This window comes from Scardinius erythrophthalmus, assembly GCF_964197995.2.
Source record: "Scardinius erythrophthalmus genome assembly, chromosome: 19".
Taxonomy (NCBI): domain Eukaryota; kingdom Metazoa; phylum Chordata; class Actinopteri; order Cypriniformes; family Leuciscidae; genus Scardinius; species Scardinius erythrophthalmus.
Window position 1 is genome coordinate 8,628,893 of NC_138239.1, and position 21,098 is coordinate 8,649,990.

The following is a 21,098-nucleotide window of genomic DNA, read 5'->3' on the forward strand; positions in this document are numbered from 1 at the left end:
CTCTCAAGATAATATTGACTTATTATAACATTGACTTGCTTCATTAATAACAAATAAGCATGTGTTCACTTTGCATGAAAAAAACGGCAAGATTCTCTGTTGGCAGAATATTTGCATGGGATGGGTTCATAAACAAACAATTGACAAAAAGAAAATAGGTCATGACCAAAATTTGACTCTTTGTGCTGTATTTTCTAAAGGGCTCTATGTTGGGTTAGTATTACAAACACAGAATCTAATATTCAAGTCCAAAAGTAGTGTCTCTGTTAACACCTGGTATTAAGATGCATTTTGGTCGATTAGATCACAAGTAGATGAGGGAGACACATTACCGTTTACACCTGGTCTCTTTTGTCCACTTTCAACCTCTTCTGTCCAGATTTCTTTCGAGGGCAGAGTCTATGTGTGGGTTAATATATGGGCTTTTTTTACGCTTACCATAATGTTTAGGCATTAGGTCAGTAGAGAGTAGAGAGTAGGTGGTCTTTTGTGGCTGTTTGAAACCATTTGACAACTTGAGCGTCTACACTACGAAAGCAATCTGGTTGAATGCGTTTTCGGCTACCTCTCGAAGTAGTCGAAAGTTGACTAACTCAAAACGTTTTAGACCCCATTTACACTTAGCGTCATCTATTTGTGATCTGATCAGCCAAAACGGATTAAGCATCTTAATACCAGGAGTAAACAGGGCGTAAGACATCGTCCCAGAAGGTTTCAAATTGAACTTTTATGTGAGAACACTGTTTTGGACTCACCCTCATTGACGTCATTGTTCTTGGCCAGTTGCTCCAATTCCCAGCCAAGGTGAGCAGACTCATTCATGCTTTGTTTCTGAGAGATCTCCAGCAACATGTTCTCTTCCAGCAATTCCTCCAACCGTTTCTTATCACTGTCCCTGTCCTAATTCACATACAAAAGAGGAAAAATCTTATACTTAGGCCTGGGGGAAAAAAGGATCAACAAATCCATTGTGAAGATGTTTTCTCAAATCTTCAAATTTTAAACTAGGTATATAGTTGCTACGGTGTTCCTAGTGTGTTTCTTGGTAGTTTTTATGTGCTTTCCAAGGTTGTGACTAGGCTGTCTAAGTGCATGCTAGGACGTTATTTGCCAGGTACTTTGGTAACAATTATTGCTAGTTGGCTTCTAGCATGCTGCTAGGGTATTCTGAGGTTCCTATGGCAAAAATTAAGCAAACATTTATTTTCTTTAAGAAAATCAAGCTGCTTTGACGAGTTTCTCTCTGTGTAAACAGTAGGGGTGCAACGGTACAGATAGCCCACGGTACGGTCCGTACCTCGGTTTTTGGGCCACGGTTTCGGTTCGGTTTCGGTACATGTTTTGTGCAGAAAGAGACTGCTATTTCATCCCAAAAATATGTTTTATTTTTCTTATGAGCATAAACAGAATGTCACAGTAGGAAGAACATCAATGTATGGAATAATTTAACACTCTAGTCTGTACTGAACAACACTAAGTAATACAACCTCTTCAACTATCACTTATGAAATACAAAATGTAAACAAACCCACTTCAAAATATTCAAGTGGATCCCAATTCCAAACCTTGATAACTGGTATATGAAGTGATCAATGTGAAAGAAAAAGTGCACTTTTACCTTTAACAAACATAAATTAGCTTGTGCTTTGAATAAAAAAAAGCAGAGCAAAATAATATAAAAAAAAATACTGCATTCAGGATACAAAGTGCAATGTTATTTACTCATCCACTATTGAGAGATTCTTGTGCAAAAAGATGAGTCTATCAACACTGTCTGGTGCAAGGCGAGACCGGTTGGCACTAACGATGTCCCCAGCAGAAAATTCTCAACTTTTCAGAATGCCGCAAGCGCACCGTAGGTCACGTGACAAGAACCAACCAGAGAGCAGCTGATGGTTGCTTTAGCAACGACAGACGCCTCCGGAGCGCAACCGCCCTGGCGCTTTGGAAAAAGGAGAACGCGGTGCGCCTAGCGTTTTCTACGCGTTTTTAGGCGCGATATGTGAACAAGATAAGCTAAAGCAAAAACTAAAAGGATCAGCGCGAACTCAATGGCAAAACCGAAGTCCCGCGGGACACGAGGGTAGATTGTACCGTGCAGGGCTGACCGAACGGTCCGGGATTTTACCGTGTACCGTTGCATCCCTAGTAAACAGGCCTTAAGCTAAAATAGGTCAGGAATATGGCATGTGTTACATAATGCATGTTTCCACCCAGAGCTGAAGGAACAATGGCATTCTTGCGGTCACTTCCAGAGGACCCTCAAGTATCAAGTATCAAGTATCAAGAATCAAGATCAAGCTTTCATATACTTTGGAAAGGTCTAAATTAATCAGCTAGGTCTACAGCATGTTTTATCGCCCCAACACTACAAAACAAAAGATGAATCAAGGATTGTTTTGTAATCACATTGTTAACGAAACCAAATTGAACTGTAAGGTGTGTAAAGATTAACATGTATAAACACCAAAAAATTATTTCCCATAACACTCACAATTTCGATATCGTGCAATTTGGAGCGCAGCTGGAGGTTCTCTTTCTCCAGCTCGTGTAGTTTGTCACAGCGCCCCCTAGCCCCAGTAAGCTGCTCCTCCAGCATTGACTTTGTCTCCAACAGAGTCATATTGTCCTCTCTTAGTTCCTGTGCACAAAAGAGAGACAAGAGAGAAAAACAAAGAGATGGGCAAAAAGAAAAGATCAAAAGTGATAGAGAGCATGACGACAGCAGACTGAGAGAGGGCTGTCAGTGACAGCTCAGGGCCTCAGCGGACACCTGAGGCATTATATCTGAGAAATAAAAGCAACAGGGGCTCTCAGTAGGCAGCTGTACATCAGTCACCTCACAAAGAAATCAATTTCTCCCCTTCTGATTAAAGTGGTGTGTGGCTAGTTTATAATTCATGCTTTTCCAGACAATGACAAAGTCTCTAAGGCACATTGGCACACTGTTTTTTTTATACAATGCTAAAAGCAAGTTCTTAAAATGGAAATATAGGATGGTGTGTGGTTACCTCTATGCGCGTCTTGTAGAAATGGACATCGTTTAGCTTCTCTTTGCAGCGAACCAGTTCCGTTTCCAGACGATCCACTTTTCCAGCACGTTCCCTTAGAGCATCCACCTCATCACGGTACACCCGCACCGAACGTGCCTCTGTCAGCAACTGCATGTTCTACTCATACATGAATACAACATATGATAGTAACTGATCGCTGAAGCTACAGTAAAGTGTTTTCCAGTTTGATTAAAGTGTGAATTTTAAAGTCTTGGGGCCAGGATTACTAACAGCTTGCAACAGCGCAAACCCTCTTTTGGCGTTAAAAAACGACTGTCAGAATTTACTAAAGACACACAGTGAAAAATTAGCGCTGAAAAGGCGTGGACAGGATTATTCTTGCGGCTGACCTTATTGCATATGCATTTGTAGGAGTTTCCATTTCCGACTCAAAATGTATGGGAGGAGAATACAAATGAATGTAAATGAATCATGCAAGGTGATTTACTAAGGTTTGCGCTAGTCAATTTACTGGTATTTATTTAATGCCCAAATTTGCACTCTTGGTAGATTGCGTTGTCATTATAGAAATAATCTGGCTTCATCTGTGTTCTTTAATTTGCCGTCGTCAGTAGATCACACGTAAAACTTTCCATTCCTATCTGTGCTTTTATGGGATTGCGCTTTCACGCTAATTTGCCCTTTAGTAAATCTGACCCTTGATGTGATACCTCCTGCTTGAGTTTCTGAATCTCTGCATCCAGGCGCTCAATCTCATTCTTGGTATCAATCAAATGCTCTGTCTTCTCCTCTCTGTAGAGAGCACATACACAAGAGTAAGTGTTTACAATACTGACAGGCTTAACTAGTGGATGACCAATATATTGCCAAGGCAAATATAAAAATAAAATATGACATAAAATTAATTAATAAATTGTCACTGAAGTTAGTTTGAAAGTAAAGAGTAAAAAGTCGTAACTGTACAAAAGACACTTACAACTCTTGGCGGGAGCGCCGCAGTTTAGCCTTTGTGTCAGCTAGCTCCACAGCTAAATGCTGACGATCTTCTTTAGACAGTAGGGTGACGGGGGATAGAGAGGTGTGCTCAGGGCTAGAAAAGCCAAAGAGACCGGAAGGCTGCTGGGACTGAAGATAGTCCCTTTCCTGTGTCAGCTCAATGATCAGCTAAGGATGTAATCAGTGATGATCAATCTCTTCAGTTTAATGCAACTTCCTAAAAAAAAAAATAGTTGACAGTAGTTGGTGCTGCTAAGATCGGCATACCTCAGCAGACTCATCTCGCTCGTCTATGAGTTTACGTAGGTGAAAGGCCATGGTCCGAGACAAAGGGTCCAACTGCTCAGCAGGAATCTCCTCAACCTCCATCCACTGCAGGTCCAGAACATTCTCCTGGTTTTGAGTTACCTGTAATCAAAAAGCCCTCAAAATACATGCTCCATGTATGATATTTATAAGTTATTGGCTGATGTCTGGGAAACTCACTTCTTGAATATGAGTTACGATGGTAGCCTGTGTCTCAATGTCAAGCAGCTTGATCTTCTCAATAATTTCTTCTTTACGATCACACTGTTGGAAGAGAGGAAGATAATTAGGAAAGAGGGAATAGATGGGAAATGGAAGAGGAAGAGGAAAGGTATGAGGAGAGGGTGGGAAAGGGGAAAAGAAAAGAAAAGGAAAGGGAAAGAGGATCAAAAATGGGAAGGAGAAGGGAGAGGAAAAAGAAAAGGGTAGGAAAGGGAAGAGGAAGAATAAAGGGGAAGGAACCAGAAAAGGAAGAGGAAGGAATGCATAAAGAAAAGAGAAAGGATGGAAGGAAAAGGAAAAAAAGAAGATGAAGAGGAAAGGAAAGGAAAGGAAAGGAAAGGAAAGGAAAGGAAAGGAAAGGAAAGGAAAGGAAAGGAAATATAAAAAGTGAAGAGCAAGAGAAAGGGAAAGGGAAAAGGTAAGAATAAAAAAGAGGAGGAAAGAAGAGAAAGGGAAAGAGAAAGGGAAATGGGAAGGGATTCAAAGAAGAAGGGAAAGGGGAATTAAAAGGGGAGTGAAAAGGAATGGGAAAGGAACAGGGAAGAGAATGAGGACAGAAAGGAAAGATGAAAAGATGAGAACGGGAACACGAAGGAAGGAATGGAAAGGTACCAGAAGGGGAAGAGGAAGGAATGGGAAAGGAACAGGAAAGGGAAGAGGAAGGGATGGAAAAGGGAAAGAGGATGATGACGAGGAAGAGAATTGGAGAGGAAAGGACAGAAAAAGGAAACAAAGATTAACAACAAAAGGGAAGAGAAAGGGGAAGAGATGAGCAAAGGTGAGCAAAGGAGGAAATAATCCTGTGTATTATGAAATTAGCACTGCCAAAGAATTTAGGAGTATGACTTAATGATGGTGATTAGTCTAATAAACTGCTGGCACAGATTAAACAGCACTAATCACATCAGAGATCGAGCCCAACTTTGAATAAAAGAATGCAGGTGATACTTTCAAATGGGACAAAGAATAAATTGTGCATCTCATGACTAGAATACAGTGAGAGGAAGTTATGGTGGAGGATTAAACAAGCTCAAAGAAACTCTGAACAGAAAGAAAGTCAGCAGGCAAATGTTATGCTGTGAAGTTTAAGGCTCTAAATCAGTGCAAGCGGTTTATTATCCATTCATAGAACAGGAAAAACCAGCTAGAGAGGGGGGTAAAAGTGTGGGGACAAATAGGCTTGCACAGAACAGACATGTGAGGAACAATCCTCAGCGAAGGGGACAAAAACTTTAGCATATCTAACCCAATTATCTTTGCTATCTTCTCTGGGACATATCTGAATAGATGCTTGATTTTGCAGCATAATAAGTGTGTGTTAGTTTTACTCTGGAAAAGCAGAGGCATGCCCAGACATGGTGATATGGATATGATTTCCTGTACTGGTCTCAAAATGTTGTTTGGAGATTTCTGCTAGTTCAAGCAGTTTACCTGAACAGCACAGCCCAGTATTAGCAACAGCAGTCTCTTCACCTCCTCCATGCTTTTACCTGAGGAAAAAAATTTAAACAATTCACACAAATTGAGAATAAAGGTGCTATAAACAACAGAAATTAAAGAAATTAACACATCAACTCTTTTACAAATCACACAAACCCTTTCAGATCAAGTTTTTTAATTAGCTTTTCAAAGCTTGTTTCTGTGTGTTGGTGAGTTTGTTTGTCTGGCAGTCTTAAGACTAATAAATACTCTGGAGAGAATGGAGTGGGTGTGGGGGTGCTGTCACCATGGCGACCATTTGTTGCTGAACGCCACCCCACCCTACATTGTACCCCCCTTTACACAGACAGCAGAGGAGGAGCTCTTTACCAGCCGTGGGGGAAATGACTCTATTGTCCACTACAAGTGAAGCTTACTAAAAAACACAAACATCAGAGAGTGTTGCACATGTAATAAGATAAGAAACAAATCGACCAGCACATAAAAACCTTTAAACATAAGGCCTTCTGTGAAATATATTCATATTAGTCATTTTCTGGGAAAACAATACTTCCTTAAAGCTTTTCATGACTAGAATGTGGTCCGCAAGAGCCCACTGAACAAAATGAGCAGAAATAAGCTCCAACACAGCATCCAGGGGAAAAAAAAATTATCTCTGAGTGTTTTGATAACCTATGACAAGCAGAAAATGACAGCATAATCATGATCAGGGTTCATTTTGTATATGCAAAATCATCGTACAGCATCCAGTAGGTAGCAAGCATGAGCAGAGAAGGAAATCTAGTCTACGCACATACTCAAAGGTCAACCTGCAGATCAGATACACACCTCATTATAACAAAGGCCTGTTATAAGTGTCTGTTGTCAACAGTCTACCGTAACATTACCGTATGTATTTTGGAGTATAACAGCAGACCTGCAGAAGTGATCAGGTGTCATGGTGCAAACCTTACAGTATTTGCGGAAGTTTAGTATAAGTCAGTCACATTTTGAACAGTCCAATACACCACAGGTTTCATGTAGTGATATTTGAACATTAGCTAATAAACAATTTACCAGCTAATAATCTTTTGTCAGTCAAAAACTGCCTTGCTTTAGTAGGAAATACTACTTAGCAAACTTTTAGTTATAATGATGTCAACTTGCATTGTTACAGGGAGCAAGAATTCCGCGACGGAAAATCTGAAATACCTTTGAGTTTGTAGTCAACATTTCCAACTGGATGACCACGTGTTTTAGGCCAACACGTGACCAGTGTTTTAGGCCAAACGGAGGGGGAAAACTGAAAGAAACGGCCATTCTGTCAGTTCCACCCGAAGTAAAATGCTGTTGCGTACAGGTAAGAAAGTTGTTGCCATATTGTTCTATTTTTACAATAATGCTGTTTAAAGAGTAGATCTAGTATGATACAACTTTCAGTGATAAACCTACCCTTACAATAACTGTTCTGTTAATAACCCTCAGTCGATCCGACCTTCTGTGAGGAGGGATACAAAAATGCAGAAGTATAATCTGTAGTTTTTACAAAAGTCCTGGAGCTTTTGCTGAGAAGTAAACGTACATACACTACCGACATTGGAAATCTGCAAAGTTACTTTAATTGCAGCATTTTTTTACTCTATACCATTTGCTAAAAAGTTAATTTTATTTCTATACTATTTTTACATATTTTATTACACAGCTCTCTTGATTCTGATTTCAAGCATTGCAGCATTGTTCAGTCAAATATTTTAGTATAATAACAGATTAAAGCTTTATAATTGACTATAGTCCCAGAGCATATTTCCTAGTTGTTCTGGTTTCATGTCTCTAGCTGCTCTACTGTCAACAGCAAGATCCCCAGTCAGCGCTTAGGGCTGGGCTTGGTCCCAAGAAGTTTCCTCTGGCCTTTCTCCTTTCCTCCTGCCATTACAAGGTCCCCAACATGGGTTTCCTTCCCCAGAGAGCGAGAACCTTGTCCGCACATCCCATATCAGAAGGTGAAAGGGTGTTTATGAAGGCTGGTGTTTGAATGTGAGGTGATAAATGAGGAGGTTTGTTCAGTAGGGTGTACGTTTTGCTTTGGGGCATGATGGAAAGTGGTAGTAGGTGATTTATAGTGAAGATACAGCAACTGATCCAGATAAAAGTAAGAAAATAAAAGTATGCTGATAGGATGGTGATTCTACAAAATGAGTGCTATATGGGTCTGTCATAAACGTGCATAAAAAGACATTAGCAATGAATTGCTGATTTCTTTTTCTGTGTTGATATAGGCATTCTCTTAAAAAAATAATGCCTACATCTTGCAAATGTTGCAGAAAACAAAATACATGATAATCGAATTGTTGCACTATTTTCTCTTGAAATTCTGTCCACAGATTATGCATCAGCCCTGTTACCATCCTATTTTTCCTCTTTTAGGCCTGGTTTCACAGACAGGGTTTCGATTAGGCCAGGATTAGGCCTTAGTTCAATTAGGGCATTTAAGTAACTTTTATAAACATGCATTAGAAAAAAAACATTACTGGTGTGCATCTTGAGACAAAACAATGACATATTTTAAGATTAAAGTAACATATTAAGCAGAGAGTTTAAGTTGTCTTTGTGTTTTGTCAACCCATCATGATTTTGTATAGTAAACAATTAAAAAGTAGATATTGGTTAAAAAGGTCAGCATTAAATTCTCTTTCTAATAGACACCTTAGGTAACACTTTAATTTAAGGTGACGTAGTTACACGTTACTACATGTACTTACTATAATAATAACAACAGTAAATTATACATAATTACAAGTACCTAACCCCAAACCAAACAATAACCATGACTCTAGAGCAACTGCATGTAGTTAAATAATATTACTCAGTACTTATCTGAGTAAGTACAATGTAACTACGTCACCTTTAAATAAAGTGTAACCACACCTTATTGTTTTACGACCTTGATCTAATCATTTCAAATTAAATAGTAAAACCATAATCTAGGCACCATCAAACCTGTTAGCTTTCTGAAGATATACATACATGTATAACACACATATTAAAATGTGTGTAAAAAAAAAAAAAAAAAAAAGCTTAATTTATCTTAAGAACAATGCAGTTTATTAACACATTATACAACATTTTAAAATGTTAGTTTAATCTAGTGGCTTATTTAAAATTATATGATTGAGCAATACCTGATAATGGGTCCTTGGCGATGGCCAGAACATTGGGCAGGTTCATGACGATGAGCTGCTGAAGACTCTCCTGAGAGAAAAAAGAAAACATGCCTATTGTAAACGGGTAGACATGGAAACGTTCAGTGCACTGTGATGGCACCTTGAACAGTTAATCTATGTAAAAGGACAACAGTGAAGGGTCAAAATAGGCATTAATCAAGATGGCAGCCAGACTGAGAGACGGACGGGTGTCAATATTTGGGGCGAGTACCTAAAACAGGGTCAGTGGTTACGTGGGAACAGGAAACTCCTACTTACAAACAGACAGGCAGGAAATCAAAATGGAAATGGGAAGCATTAGCAGCCCCAGACGAGGCATGTCTTGGGTGGAGAACATCAAATTCCAGCATACAGCCAAAACATGATCTAAGCAATATTTATTAAAAAATAAAAAAAGACGAAGAGAACAAGATTTAAATATGTAGGAGTGCACGTGTGCCCATGTAATAATGGACTTGCCTTCAGGCACAAAGGCCTCCAGGGCAACAAAGCTCAACAAAAGTACACAAAGAACAAGACCAAACAGGTCCAATTGACCAAACCCTTCATTCCAAAACATACTTAGATAAGAGCACTGACATCAGTGACAGAATTACATACCAGATTTATTGTTTCTGTGCAACTGTCAAGAAATTATATTCGAGAATAATTTCTGAAAGGTGAACCATTCTTTATCACAGATCTTGTGTATGTATATTATATACACACACGTCACCTTAAAATAAAGTGTAACCACACCTTATTGTATATATATTTGCATATAATATATAATGTATTATATATCCTTTAAGTTTTAAAACTTATATTTACAAGTTTTTCAGTTCCATTCTGTTGTGCTTTGTTTTACTATTTTTGAATAGAAGAACACATTTTACGTGAACCAGCCTGATTATACAGGACATCCTTATGACCAATTAGATGTACAGGCAACCCACTGGGTCACTGACTAGTCAGTTTTCAAAATATGTGGTTCAGTACATTCCTACTTTCAACAAACTGAAGTCATGCTGTAGGGAAATGGACATGCACTCTCACCCGAGTGCATGGCTACACAGCTAATGAGAAAGAGTGCTATCCAATTTGAAATCGTCAAGCCCGGACCCTCTACTGACAACTCCATCTTCAGCTTAGAGGAGTGACTCCCAGGGGAGGTCTTTGTGTACAGAGACACGACCCTCATCCAGTATAATAGAGCCGCCCCAGCTGAGGCAGAGGCCAGACCAAACTGCCTTTTTCAAAACGTATGCCTCCGAGCAATCCTTTCTTTACTACTATCCTTACCATCACTGAGAATACTTAAGTAACGAACCAAAGACTCTTGTTATCATCTACTTTTCCCATAAGTATGTGCAGCCGAAAGAGTTTCAATACATCAACACATGTCAATAGAGTAGCGATGTATGAAGCACAGCTCGCACAGAAATCCCTTTTAAACCAAGCAGCTTTCTGTTGGTCAGTGCAGCGAATCCATTTAACCAACTTGAACCCATTGTGGAATCTGCATGAGGAAATCTTTTGCCCTCGAGTAAAATTCCCTATCGCCTGGATTCCAACTGAAATGACTTGAAACGATTATTATAATTTGGTATTTGTTTTGTTTTTTGAGTTTGAGAGCCATGGTGACTAGAGGTCTGCTACCCAACCCGATTTTTCATGAATTGCTTCAGGTTCGGGTCAGGTTTATTTAATTGCAACTTGTTTCGTGCATGTGCTCTCGCTCGCTCTGTCACAATACGGCAGACGGCACAACGCACTATGAGGAAGAACTAATTATGGTAGCAAATGATGCACTGAAACTTGTACTGTGGAAGAATTATGAACTTGTCAGCAAAACCAACAAAGAGCTCAGCAGTTACGTGCAGGACTTGCAAAGATGTTTTGGCTTACGAAAGCAAGACGACAGGTAGGCTACTCTACAGCAGAGGCCGCTGTGCCTTGATGAAACTGTGTTTATTTACATGTTACTATAGTGACTGCTACACGCAATCCTGAAATACAGCAGTTACAAAAAGTTACTTTTTGTAAGAAAGCAATTTCGGGTTTGGGCTTCAAAACATAACAGTATCGGTCGGATTGGGTCGGATCAAATGATCTCACAGAAGAAACAGTCATACAGGTTTGGAACTACATGAGGGTGAGAATTTTCATTCTTTTTGATGAACTAGGCCTACTCCTTTCATTTCAGAAACTCAGTTTAGTCCAAGTCTAATTTGCATCATTACATTGTATTTATACACAAACACTTTCTAAATATCATCAAAACTAATGTTTCTTTACACTATACACAAGACAAACCTTACAATCCACTTGAGTAAAACTGTCGTTCCTCTATTTTCTGGACCACTGATGTAAGACCACTTCTGAGATAACTATGCACAATGGAACAAGCAAGGCACTCTGGGAAGAAACTTAAGTGTTTTTGACTGACAGCCAGTCTGGTGTGTATAATTACATAAAAAGGTACACGATTCAACTTGAGAGGGGAAAAAAAGCTCTTTACGATGTTTTAATCGACAGCTGCACCATGATGGGGTGTGTACAGTTGTGTCACGTTAAGCATTCTCTCCATAAACACCTCATTCTTCAAATTTACAGTAAACCTGATAATTTCTAGCACTGCTTAGATCAAGCAGGCTAATTACTAGATTTGATTCATTTGCAAGACGAGGAGGCTTCATTGCCAGCGTCAGTATCTCGTTTCAACTAACAGCTGAGGATGGAAAAAATTATAAAGGATCGGTTAACCTTCCTTACCTGACAGAGACAGGCTTAGGTAACTTAAGGTGCCTACACCATTTCAGACACATTAAAACTGTAGAAACTACTGCAAATACACACACAACACATCAGAGAAAAACTCTAAAATGTTATGTCACCACAAAGATAACCTTCACTCATAGCAGATAATAACAAGACGATACTGGACCTGCAATTGCATCATTACTGAAAATTACCTGCCTGAAGTAAATTATTCATGGACATGTATCCATATCACAACGCCGGCAAGGTGCTGGTTGAAAGACTAACCTCCCATTTTCTAGCCAAAGTCCTTTGAAAACAAAATGACCATTAAAGGAGACAAATATTATATAAAATGGAGGAAAAACAAAGGGAAAAGACCAAAAGGAAAGGTGAAAAGCCAATGTTTTGATTTCACACTGAGGAAATATGGGTGTGTTGGTTTTGCTGGCCTCCTAAACTTTTTTACAGTGGCATTTTCCACTGTAAAATCAGGACAACAAAAGATAACCTCGACACCTTCATACTTTGTTACCCCACTGGAACATCCACTAAAAATGGTGGTTTGGCATATGACTTCATGAGGTCATGGCACAACTGGTCGGGATAGTTGGAAAGTTTCATAGAAACTTTCCTGAGCTCATTTCCTCTGTTGCCGTGCGTAATAATGCCTGAACGGTAAAGTAAGACAGAAGCATTTGTACCTTTCAGACCTTTGGCTCTGGGGCTGTCCACCCCCTGCTAGCTTCAGCATTACGAGCCACTGCGACACATGATCATTATCTATATATATTGGGAGTGGACGCTGCCATTCAGATTGGTTTTGACACAAATCATCCAAACAGATCTTAAAAACAACATGAAATCAAAATTAACCTCATTTACTTCCTTATATAAATGTTCCTACTTATATCGAGCATGTTTCATCAGTGCGTGTTATTTTATGGAAACAAGTTTTCTTAGTTAACAAAATGTAACTTTCCTCACATCTGATGTTATGTTTCTGCTGACATGACCAAAGCAGTGTGGACTGGGAACAATAATATCCAAGCATATAATAACCTAACAATATTCCATCTAATCACATCCTGATTGGTAAAACAAAGTCCCAACCTAAGTTACTTCCTGCTGTTCCATTTTGAGTCACATCGCAAATGTAGTTTCATGTATTTAAATTATATGTTACGTGTACACTAGGGCTCCACAAATATTGGAAAAAAGTGATTTTCTGCGATATATATTGCAAAATTAAAATAATTTCACCAGATGAATAGCTCTATTGGGAAACAATTGATCATTCTAGAATGATTGGTGTGATTTTGTACAGGAGTGAATCTGCATAGAAAATAAACTACAAGCAAAAATAAATACGATAGAACAAAGATGCTTCAGCCTATGTTTTTCAGGGAAGTCTAATAGTATTTAGGTACAGAAATAATAGAGTAAAATATAGAATAATCAAATGTAAAATAACACTGCATAGTCTTCATGGTAGGGCTGGGCGATATGGAATTTTTTTTTATCACGATATGTTTTTCCATATTGATCGATCTCGATTCTTATCACGATATGTAGTTTTTGCAGATGCTGCCAGTGTAAGGGACATCCTGAAGCTTGAAGAAACAATTTACTGAAACTTTAGAATAAAGTTTAATAACATAAAAAATTAAACAATATGCCTTTCAGTAATGAGCACTAAATATTTTTGTTAAGGTCTTCATGCAGCCAAAGGATTCACATTACACTCCCACATTGTATGAATCTTTCTATTGGTCAAGAGAGCAGCATATTTGGAGGTATTGAAAAATGCAAAAATAAAAGGTTAAGTGCACATCATTTGTAATTGCAAACATGAGTGCATCTCCCTTTATACTATAATACAAACTTTTACTTATTGAAACATTGTATATAAACTAACAGCTGTGACAACTATCACATCAAAATACTTTGGCTGGACAGTGAACATCTCAAGTACAAAAAGAGTAAACATGGCCCTGGCATAAATATTACCTGAAAGATTAAGGTAGATCTCTAGAATTGTTTTATAAGTAGAATGAAATCTGAGCCAAAATTGCACAAATATGTAAACGTAGTAAACCAAGGGCTGGGCGATATATCACATGACATAGTTTATATGCACATCCCGTCAGTAAAGCCGGTTCCTTGATTATTAGTAAATCGCCATCACCTGCTTTCAGATGGAGCGGTATTTACCGTACAACACAGAGACGTAGTTAACTGACAAGCTGAGACATATCGCATTAATTATCACGGATCGCCTGTGATAATTAATGCGATATATGGCTCAGCTTGTCAGTTGTCTGCCATATCCAAACCACGTCCACACAATTGACGTCGTGTTACCTTTTTTTTTTCTCAACAATGTCTTCGGTCTCGAGTTATGTAGTGATGTCGCCTTCACATTCGGCATTATTTTCGCTGTCCTCAACTTCAGTTTCGTTCATTTTTTTATCCTTTTTACAACTTGTTTCCCTTTCTCTCAGTCTCCTTCTGTTTACTGTAGCCACGCTGCTCGCTGAGAAGTGGGCGTGTCCTACCGGCATACGGCAGCCGGCAGATGCTGTTGCGCTTAGTTTTTCATGTGATATCGAATAATGTCCCAAGCATATTATCGAAATCGTTCAGAATATTATCGCGATCCCGTATCGAGATCGAATTATCGCCCAGCCCTACTTCATGGTATAAATTAAATACAGTTCATCTTTGTAAAAGCTACAAAAGTGATTAAGAGATAATGCACGGATCCAGTATGATGATACGGATCAGTTTTCTCTCTCAATTGTTTACGTTCACGTAAGCCTTTAGCGACTGCGTTTACGAGGATACCCGCCGAGAAGGGCAATTTGACATAAACTGTTTTCTACAATGATAATAACAAGAAATGTTTCCTGAGCACTGAGCAGCAAATCAGCATACCGGTATACGAGTGATTTCTTTCTTTTTTTCTTTTATTGTTTTTTTTTGGTGATTTTCCTTTTATTGCGACAGGACAGTAGAGAAATGACAGGAAACGAGGTGGGAGAGAGACGGGGGATGGGATCGGGAAAGGTCCACGAGCCGGGACTTAAACTCGGGCCGCCCGAGCGCAAAGGCGCTACATGTCGGCGCACTGACCACGAGGCCATTGGCGCCGACATACGAGTGATTTCTAAAGGATAATGTGTGACTGAAGACTGGAGTAATGATGCTCAAAAATTCAACTTTGACATCACAGGAATAAATTACATTGGTCACACTATATATTAGGGTCCAATTCTCATTATTAACTATGACTTTTGCCTCAATAAACTCCTAATTACTATTGCTTATTAATAGTTAGTAAGCTAGTTGTTAAGTTTAGGTACTGTGTAGGATTAAGGGATGTAGAATATGGTTATGCAGAATAAGGCATTAATGTGTGCTTTATAAGTTCAAATAAACAGCCAAAAATATCCTAGTAATATGCGTGCTGGTAACAACTAGTTAATAGTGAGAATTGGACCATTACCATTACATTTTAAAATATATTAAAATAGAAAACATTTACTTTAAATTGTAATATTTCTCATTATTACTGTTTTTACTGTATTTTTATCAAATAAATGGAGCCTTAGTATAATACTCCTTAGAATAATACATTATATAAACTTTCCAACCCTAAGCTTTAAAATGGTAGTGTAAATTTTATGGTAATTTAATGGGCTTATTAAATGGACTCAGAATGAATCCGGGAGGAAGAATAGGATAAATCTGGGATTGTATTGACAAAAAAAGAGAGAAAAATCTAAAGGTAAATAGAGCTCTTCATCTAAGATGAAAGGATGGATGGAGAAACGGGCTGTGGGGGCAAAGGCAGCCGGCTCCAGTAGTAATAAATCAATAACACAGCAGTGATGGAGCTCTGGGATCAACACACTAATCACATTTCCCCCACTGACTTCTGTGGGAACATCAAAGAACATCAGCAGCATCTCCTCTGTCCAGTGAGACAATACCAGAAAACAAATGGCCACAGAAAAGTGAAAAAATAATCCCTGTTTTAAACTGTTCAGGGTCACTGGGTATGTACTTGCTCAACCCTGTGAGGATGTTATTTTGGATTCCAAATTCAAGTAAATATTTGGATTCGATGGGTAGAAAGTCAAAGCAAAATCACCATTTGTGCTTATTACAATACAAACACAGCTAGAATTGGCCAGGCTCAGATGAATAGAAGTGAGTAACAGGAGTATTCAGTGCCATTGTGTTCCATTCTGAGACTACAGCCATCACAGATACAGGAATGAGGAAACGCAAAAGTTCTTCACACAAGAAAACAGAGAATCTTAGAGACGGTACAGCTACTGGACAATAAAACAAATTCATAAGCCTTATTTCACTAAACTATGGTTGCAAATCTGTTTATTAATTCATTTTGTAAATCTGAACAGAACCCCAGATGGGTTCTTTGGAAGGGCTGTAGTATGTTTTTAAATGATTTACATTCAGATTTTTTTTTTTTACATTTGAATTATGTGCAAACTAGGGGTATCACAATATACCAGTATTGACAATAACAATGATATTCATACTACACATACAGTAATATTGTAAATAATCTGTTGGATTTTTCTGATATTTTTTTTTTAATTACACAGATAGAAATAATATCATTACTGTAAATCCTTTTGGCCACGACAACAAAGTGAAAATCTGACAGTGACAGCCCCTACTGCAAACACACATAAGTTTCCCAAAAGCTGCTAATTTCTCAAACAGCAGACACATAGACCTATACACACACACAAACAAAAAAAATCTTGCACCTGAAATGTACAAAATGCAAAGCTTCTCTGAAAACCTTAAAAATTAAACTCATTAAAACTCACAAATTCATTTTAGTAAATTAATCATCATTGTTTTAAAGTGTAGGGTATTATGAGTTTTTAATGTCAGCTGTCTGAATATATTACGGGCTTAAAATTACTTAATAGTCTTTAAAGTCTGCACAGATGTGTGATGGTTTTGTATTAACAGTTTTGAGAAATGTAATTTCAGTAAATGCATCTTTGCGAGTTTTATTTTCTAATTTTACACTGGAGAAGAGTGAAGCAAATGTGCTCATTGTCATGGCTGACACGTATGCTGGTGGCAAAAAGGGGCTGATCAATGGTCATGGTGGTCCTCTCCTCTGTTACAGTGACCCATATTGCAGGTTTGCCTGAGGGTTCTTCACTGAATATACAATGGAGAAACACACAAATGATCAATATCTAATTCACCAGACCAGATCATGCCACATGTTCACCCTGAGCTGTGGTTATGATTTAGACTTTGGCTTGATTTGGATTGCTCATATAAAGTGTTTATGTATGCCTGTTTGTGTTATTGAAAGTGAAGGTCAATTTGACCAAATTTGTGGCCCCATTGCTGTCTGTACTCAGTGACCCAATGTTATGTTCTATATTCACTCTCCTGTGGAGTAAACCACAAGCTGACTACAGCTCTGTACATGAACACACACCCACATGGTAGACAGATTTAAAATAAGCCCAATCCACAGAGCTCCTGTCCAAACACTGCAGGCAACATTAGAACCTAAACCGTTCTTTATATTGTAAGAATGGCGTGTTTTCAAAAACTCCAAAATACTGCATATAGTCATACTTTTGCTGTTTAAGTGTTTTCTTGCAAGAGATAGGGATACAATATATGGTACAGGTTATCAGCTGATAATACAGTGCAATGGATTATCGCAAATGAAAAGGACTTGGTTTTATTCATTGGTTGTTTATTGGATTTTGAGATGTGGGCGTTGCACTCAAAAGCGAATGTAGTCAATTGTGGAGAGGTGGGGTTTAAGCGGACTAAATGTTTAGAGAAATCTGGCATACGTCACCAGAGAGAAGTCTCTCATTTTCACTTGAGGAATGAGCTATGTTCATTACATATTACAAGGTCAAAAAATACAAATAAATGAAACATACATGGATGAATCATTCACAATATGATATATAACATGCTAAATAGATAGGGTGTATTTTCATTTCATGCCAAATTTATTCTTTATTGCAGTGTTTAATTTTTACTTCATTTAACATTGACCAATAACCAATATGTTGTGTACCTCTCTGAAGAATTCTGTTGTCCTTCGCGTTCAGAACTGAACCTTTTTTCTTTTTTTTAACACACAATATAGCAGTTGTCAGTCACATTTATTCTGTTTTAGGATGTGTAATTTGAGACCCTATTCAACGATATATTGGCAGAATGTGGGGAGACATAAAAGATGGAAACCACATAAAGACCAAGACGTCACATGGTGTCCAAAAAGAGGAGCATAAACATCAGCCGCTAACAAGTGAAAAAACTGTAGTGTACACAAAGGGCCCAGGTGAGCACTGCTGCTGTGTGACAGTCACATGTGATGTCACCACTTCCTGTTACCAGAAATCTTATTGCCTTTGTGATATCTCCACAAAGCACAATAAGACCACAGGAACATCAAAGCAAAATGCATACATTAAGTATTTAGGTTTCAGTAGTTGTTGAGGTAACTTTTTAAAATCAAGAAAACTTAAAAAATGTAATGGTCCAACCCCAAATCCCTGAACAAAACAAAAACAAATGGCTTAGAAAGGGAAACCTAATTCCTACAGGCTCAGTATGTGCGTGGACACACCAGCTTTTACTTCTCATTGACTTGAGGTCAACAGCAGGGACAGAAGGGACAGAAAGAGAGGCATTCCAGACTCCCTGGCAACTTCAATTGACCTAGAGAGCCATACCACCTCCCTCTTTACCCCAACTCTTTATTAAATAAAATCAGCCTAGTGGAACCTCCCCCCACTTCTGTCCCATTCCACAGAGGTAGAGTGACCACCACAGCAGCTGGACCAAATCTGTGTAGATGTTCAGGTCCCGGCACCTCGGGACCAAAAATACACCGCAGTGGAGGAGAATAAGACTTCTCATCTTCAATCATTACCTTTTAAAGACAGCTTGATCTTTGACCAGTGGCCCACAGAGGACATGTTTGCTTCATGTGTCACATTCAGAAGCAACAGATGTCCATCAAAGACAGGAGGAAGGCTAGAGTTACTCCATATGGCAGCAGCTACCCCGTAATAAATAGAGAAAGCTTCAGTCAGGAGTTATCTGGAGCAAAAACAAGGGGCGACATTAACTGACAATAGACACACAGAAAAACAAATCTCCCTTAAAACAATACAGGCTCAGCCATGACCTGATTTATGCAAACAAGCATAATATAAAATGAGCACTATGTTATTAAACAACAATAGTATGAAGAAACATAATGTGTAACAGTTAAAAAAAACATAGGGTACAAAACTTTGGGTTGTCTTGTTGTTAGAATGATTAACTCTGTACTGTTGAATGAATAGCCACTCATTTAGCCTATTCATGAGGCAACAAGTTTGTCACATAACTACATTTCCCATCATGTCCTAATCTCTTTCTACCATGTTAATCAGGAGTTTGTAAAAAACCATAAAAAGCATGCCGTGTAGCGAAGTATCATGGAGGTAATGAAATCCAAGGTACACGTTTTATGCTGGGCAAAGCGTTGTGAGTATAAACGAGTGAACAAACAGAGTCTTAACACAGTTCTGATTGGCAGTGAATTGTGATTGTCACACCCTATTTTTGCATTCAGTGTAGACAGACAAATTGTTTGTTGCATCGCACCTGGTCAGGGCACAGTGTTGTGCATCCTTTGGACTTATTTTTGTTGCACTAGCAAGTGACAAAGTGAGAAAGAATTTCCCTTATTGAATCATAACAATTCATAAGTAGAAACCGCTCAAGAAGACTTGAAGGCAGCATAATCATTACTATTTGCCTATGATAACAGGGTTACCTCGTTAACATTTTACATTACAGCATTTCCTGAGCCTGGTCTCCATTCTTTTGCACAGCGAGTGAACTTATGATCTCACCAAACACGTGAATACATGCTGTGCCAAAGTCTGCAGTAGCAAATGGTCTATCTGCTTTGAAATCCATGGACAAGTAACTGTCACTTTTGTGTAGAGAAATTATTTGTTTCTTATAATCGTTAAGTGCTGGCAAAGAATGGGGGGGGAAGGCTAGCTTTAAAGCAGTCCATGAGGCTTTGTTTTTGGGTTTCCCATGGCAGTCTGTCTCTGGAGGGAGGTTTCCTGTGTTCAGGGACAAACACACAGGCCTTTTAAAAGCAGTGAAAAGAAGCACGTGTATGTTCATGTCTAAGCGACATTGAGTATTAAAATAATCAGGCATTACAAGACACAGCCAAAAGAAGTGTCACATCTGTATCCTGAAATGAAGCGGATCATGCAGAAATGAAATGTCAGACCAAGATGAGTGTTCAAGTAGAGTCACTAGAGCTCATCTAAAGCTGTTCAGGTGCATGGCAAAAGGGAAACTGTACACCTCTGGGAACAGCCATGTCATCTCCACTGTACACGAGCAAACAGTAGAACAAAGAGCTAGCAAGCTAGCCCAAAGAGACACCTCCCTTCGTTTAGAGCTACAGTGAAGCAGAACCTGTAAAAACCCGCCAAGGAATGGCAATTCAACACATGACTGTCCTCGTTTACAGGGCTTGTGTGGGGGTTATTCACAAATTCTACGAATGAGTCTTAACCACATCCTTCAAGACAGCTATTGAACTCAAACCGAATTGTACATGGCGACAGTGAAGAGGGGTTTTTACTTTTACAATAGTGCATGTGGAACTAAGGAATGCAGTCAATCATAGACTAAAAGGGAATGCTCAGACTGTTGGGCTAGCTGGGCAGGTGGTAGAAGGTCAACCCTCGAACCCAACCCATAAACAAAAACAGTTGGCACGTCATTGTCGGAGACAAACTTTCAGCCAGAGCTGTGCGACACATTTTCAAATGAACCATTTTGAGTGCAATCTAAAACAAAACAACTTCGGCTGGATGTCCTAACATAATGTTAAGTGTGTTGCAGTCCACTGTAGTTCATTATGCATGGACCCTGAGCAGATCAGGGGCCCGGCAAGGCCACATATCTCATGTTCAAGCTCTGAAAGGAGTCAGCTTACAGGACCTCATGTTCACAACGACTTGCTCTTCAGACAATAGGCAGGGAGGAACCAACATACAACCCCTCCCCTCCCCCAGAGGTCCATTGTTCCCACTGTCTGTAGCACTGATCCCTGTGGTGGGAT

At 38.9% G+C, this 21,098-nt stretch overlaps 1 protein-coding gene across 3 annotated transcripts in view; it reads right to left on the reverse strand.

Annotated features, from left to right (window-relative positions):
* ccdc88c (coiled-coil domain containing 88C) overlaps positions 1-21,098 on the reverse strand; it is a 57,333-nt gene that overhangs the window by 24,339 nt on the left and 11,896 nt on the right. For all 3 annotated transcript variants that reach the window (XM_081347677.1, XM_081347679.1, XM_081347678.1), the window contains exons 4-12: positions 9,137-9,206; positions 5,970-6,028; positions 4,497-4,580; positions 4,278-4,418; positions 3,991-4,178; positions 3,725-3,806; positions 3,012-3,170; positions 2,495-2,641; positions 756-900 (exon numbers count right to left, since the gene is read on the reverse strand). In XM_081347677.1, coding sequence (XP_081203803.1) covers positions 756-900; positions 2,495-2,641; positions 3,012-3,170; positions 3,725-3,806; positions 3,991-4,178; positions 4,278-4,418; positions 4,497-4,580; positions 5,970-6,028; positions 9,137-9,206 — 1,075 coding nt within the window. The remainder of the gene's footprint in view (positions 1-755; positions 901-2,494; positions 2,642-3,011; positions 3,171-3,724; positions 3,807-3,990; positions 4,179-4,277; positions 4,419-4,496; positions 4,581-5,969; positions 6,029-9,136; positions 9,207-21,098) is intronic.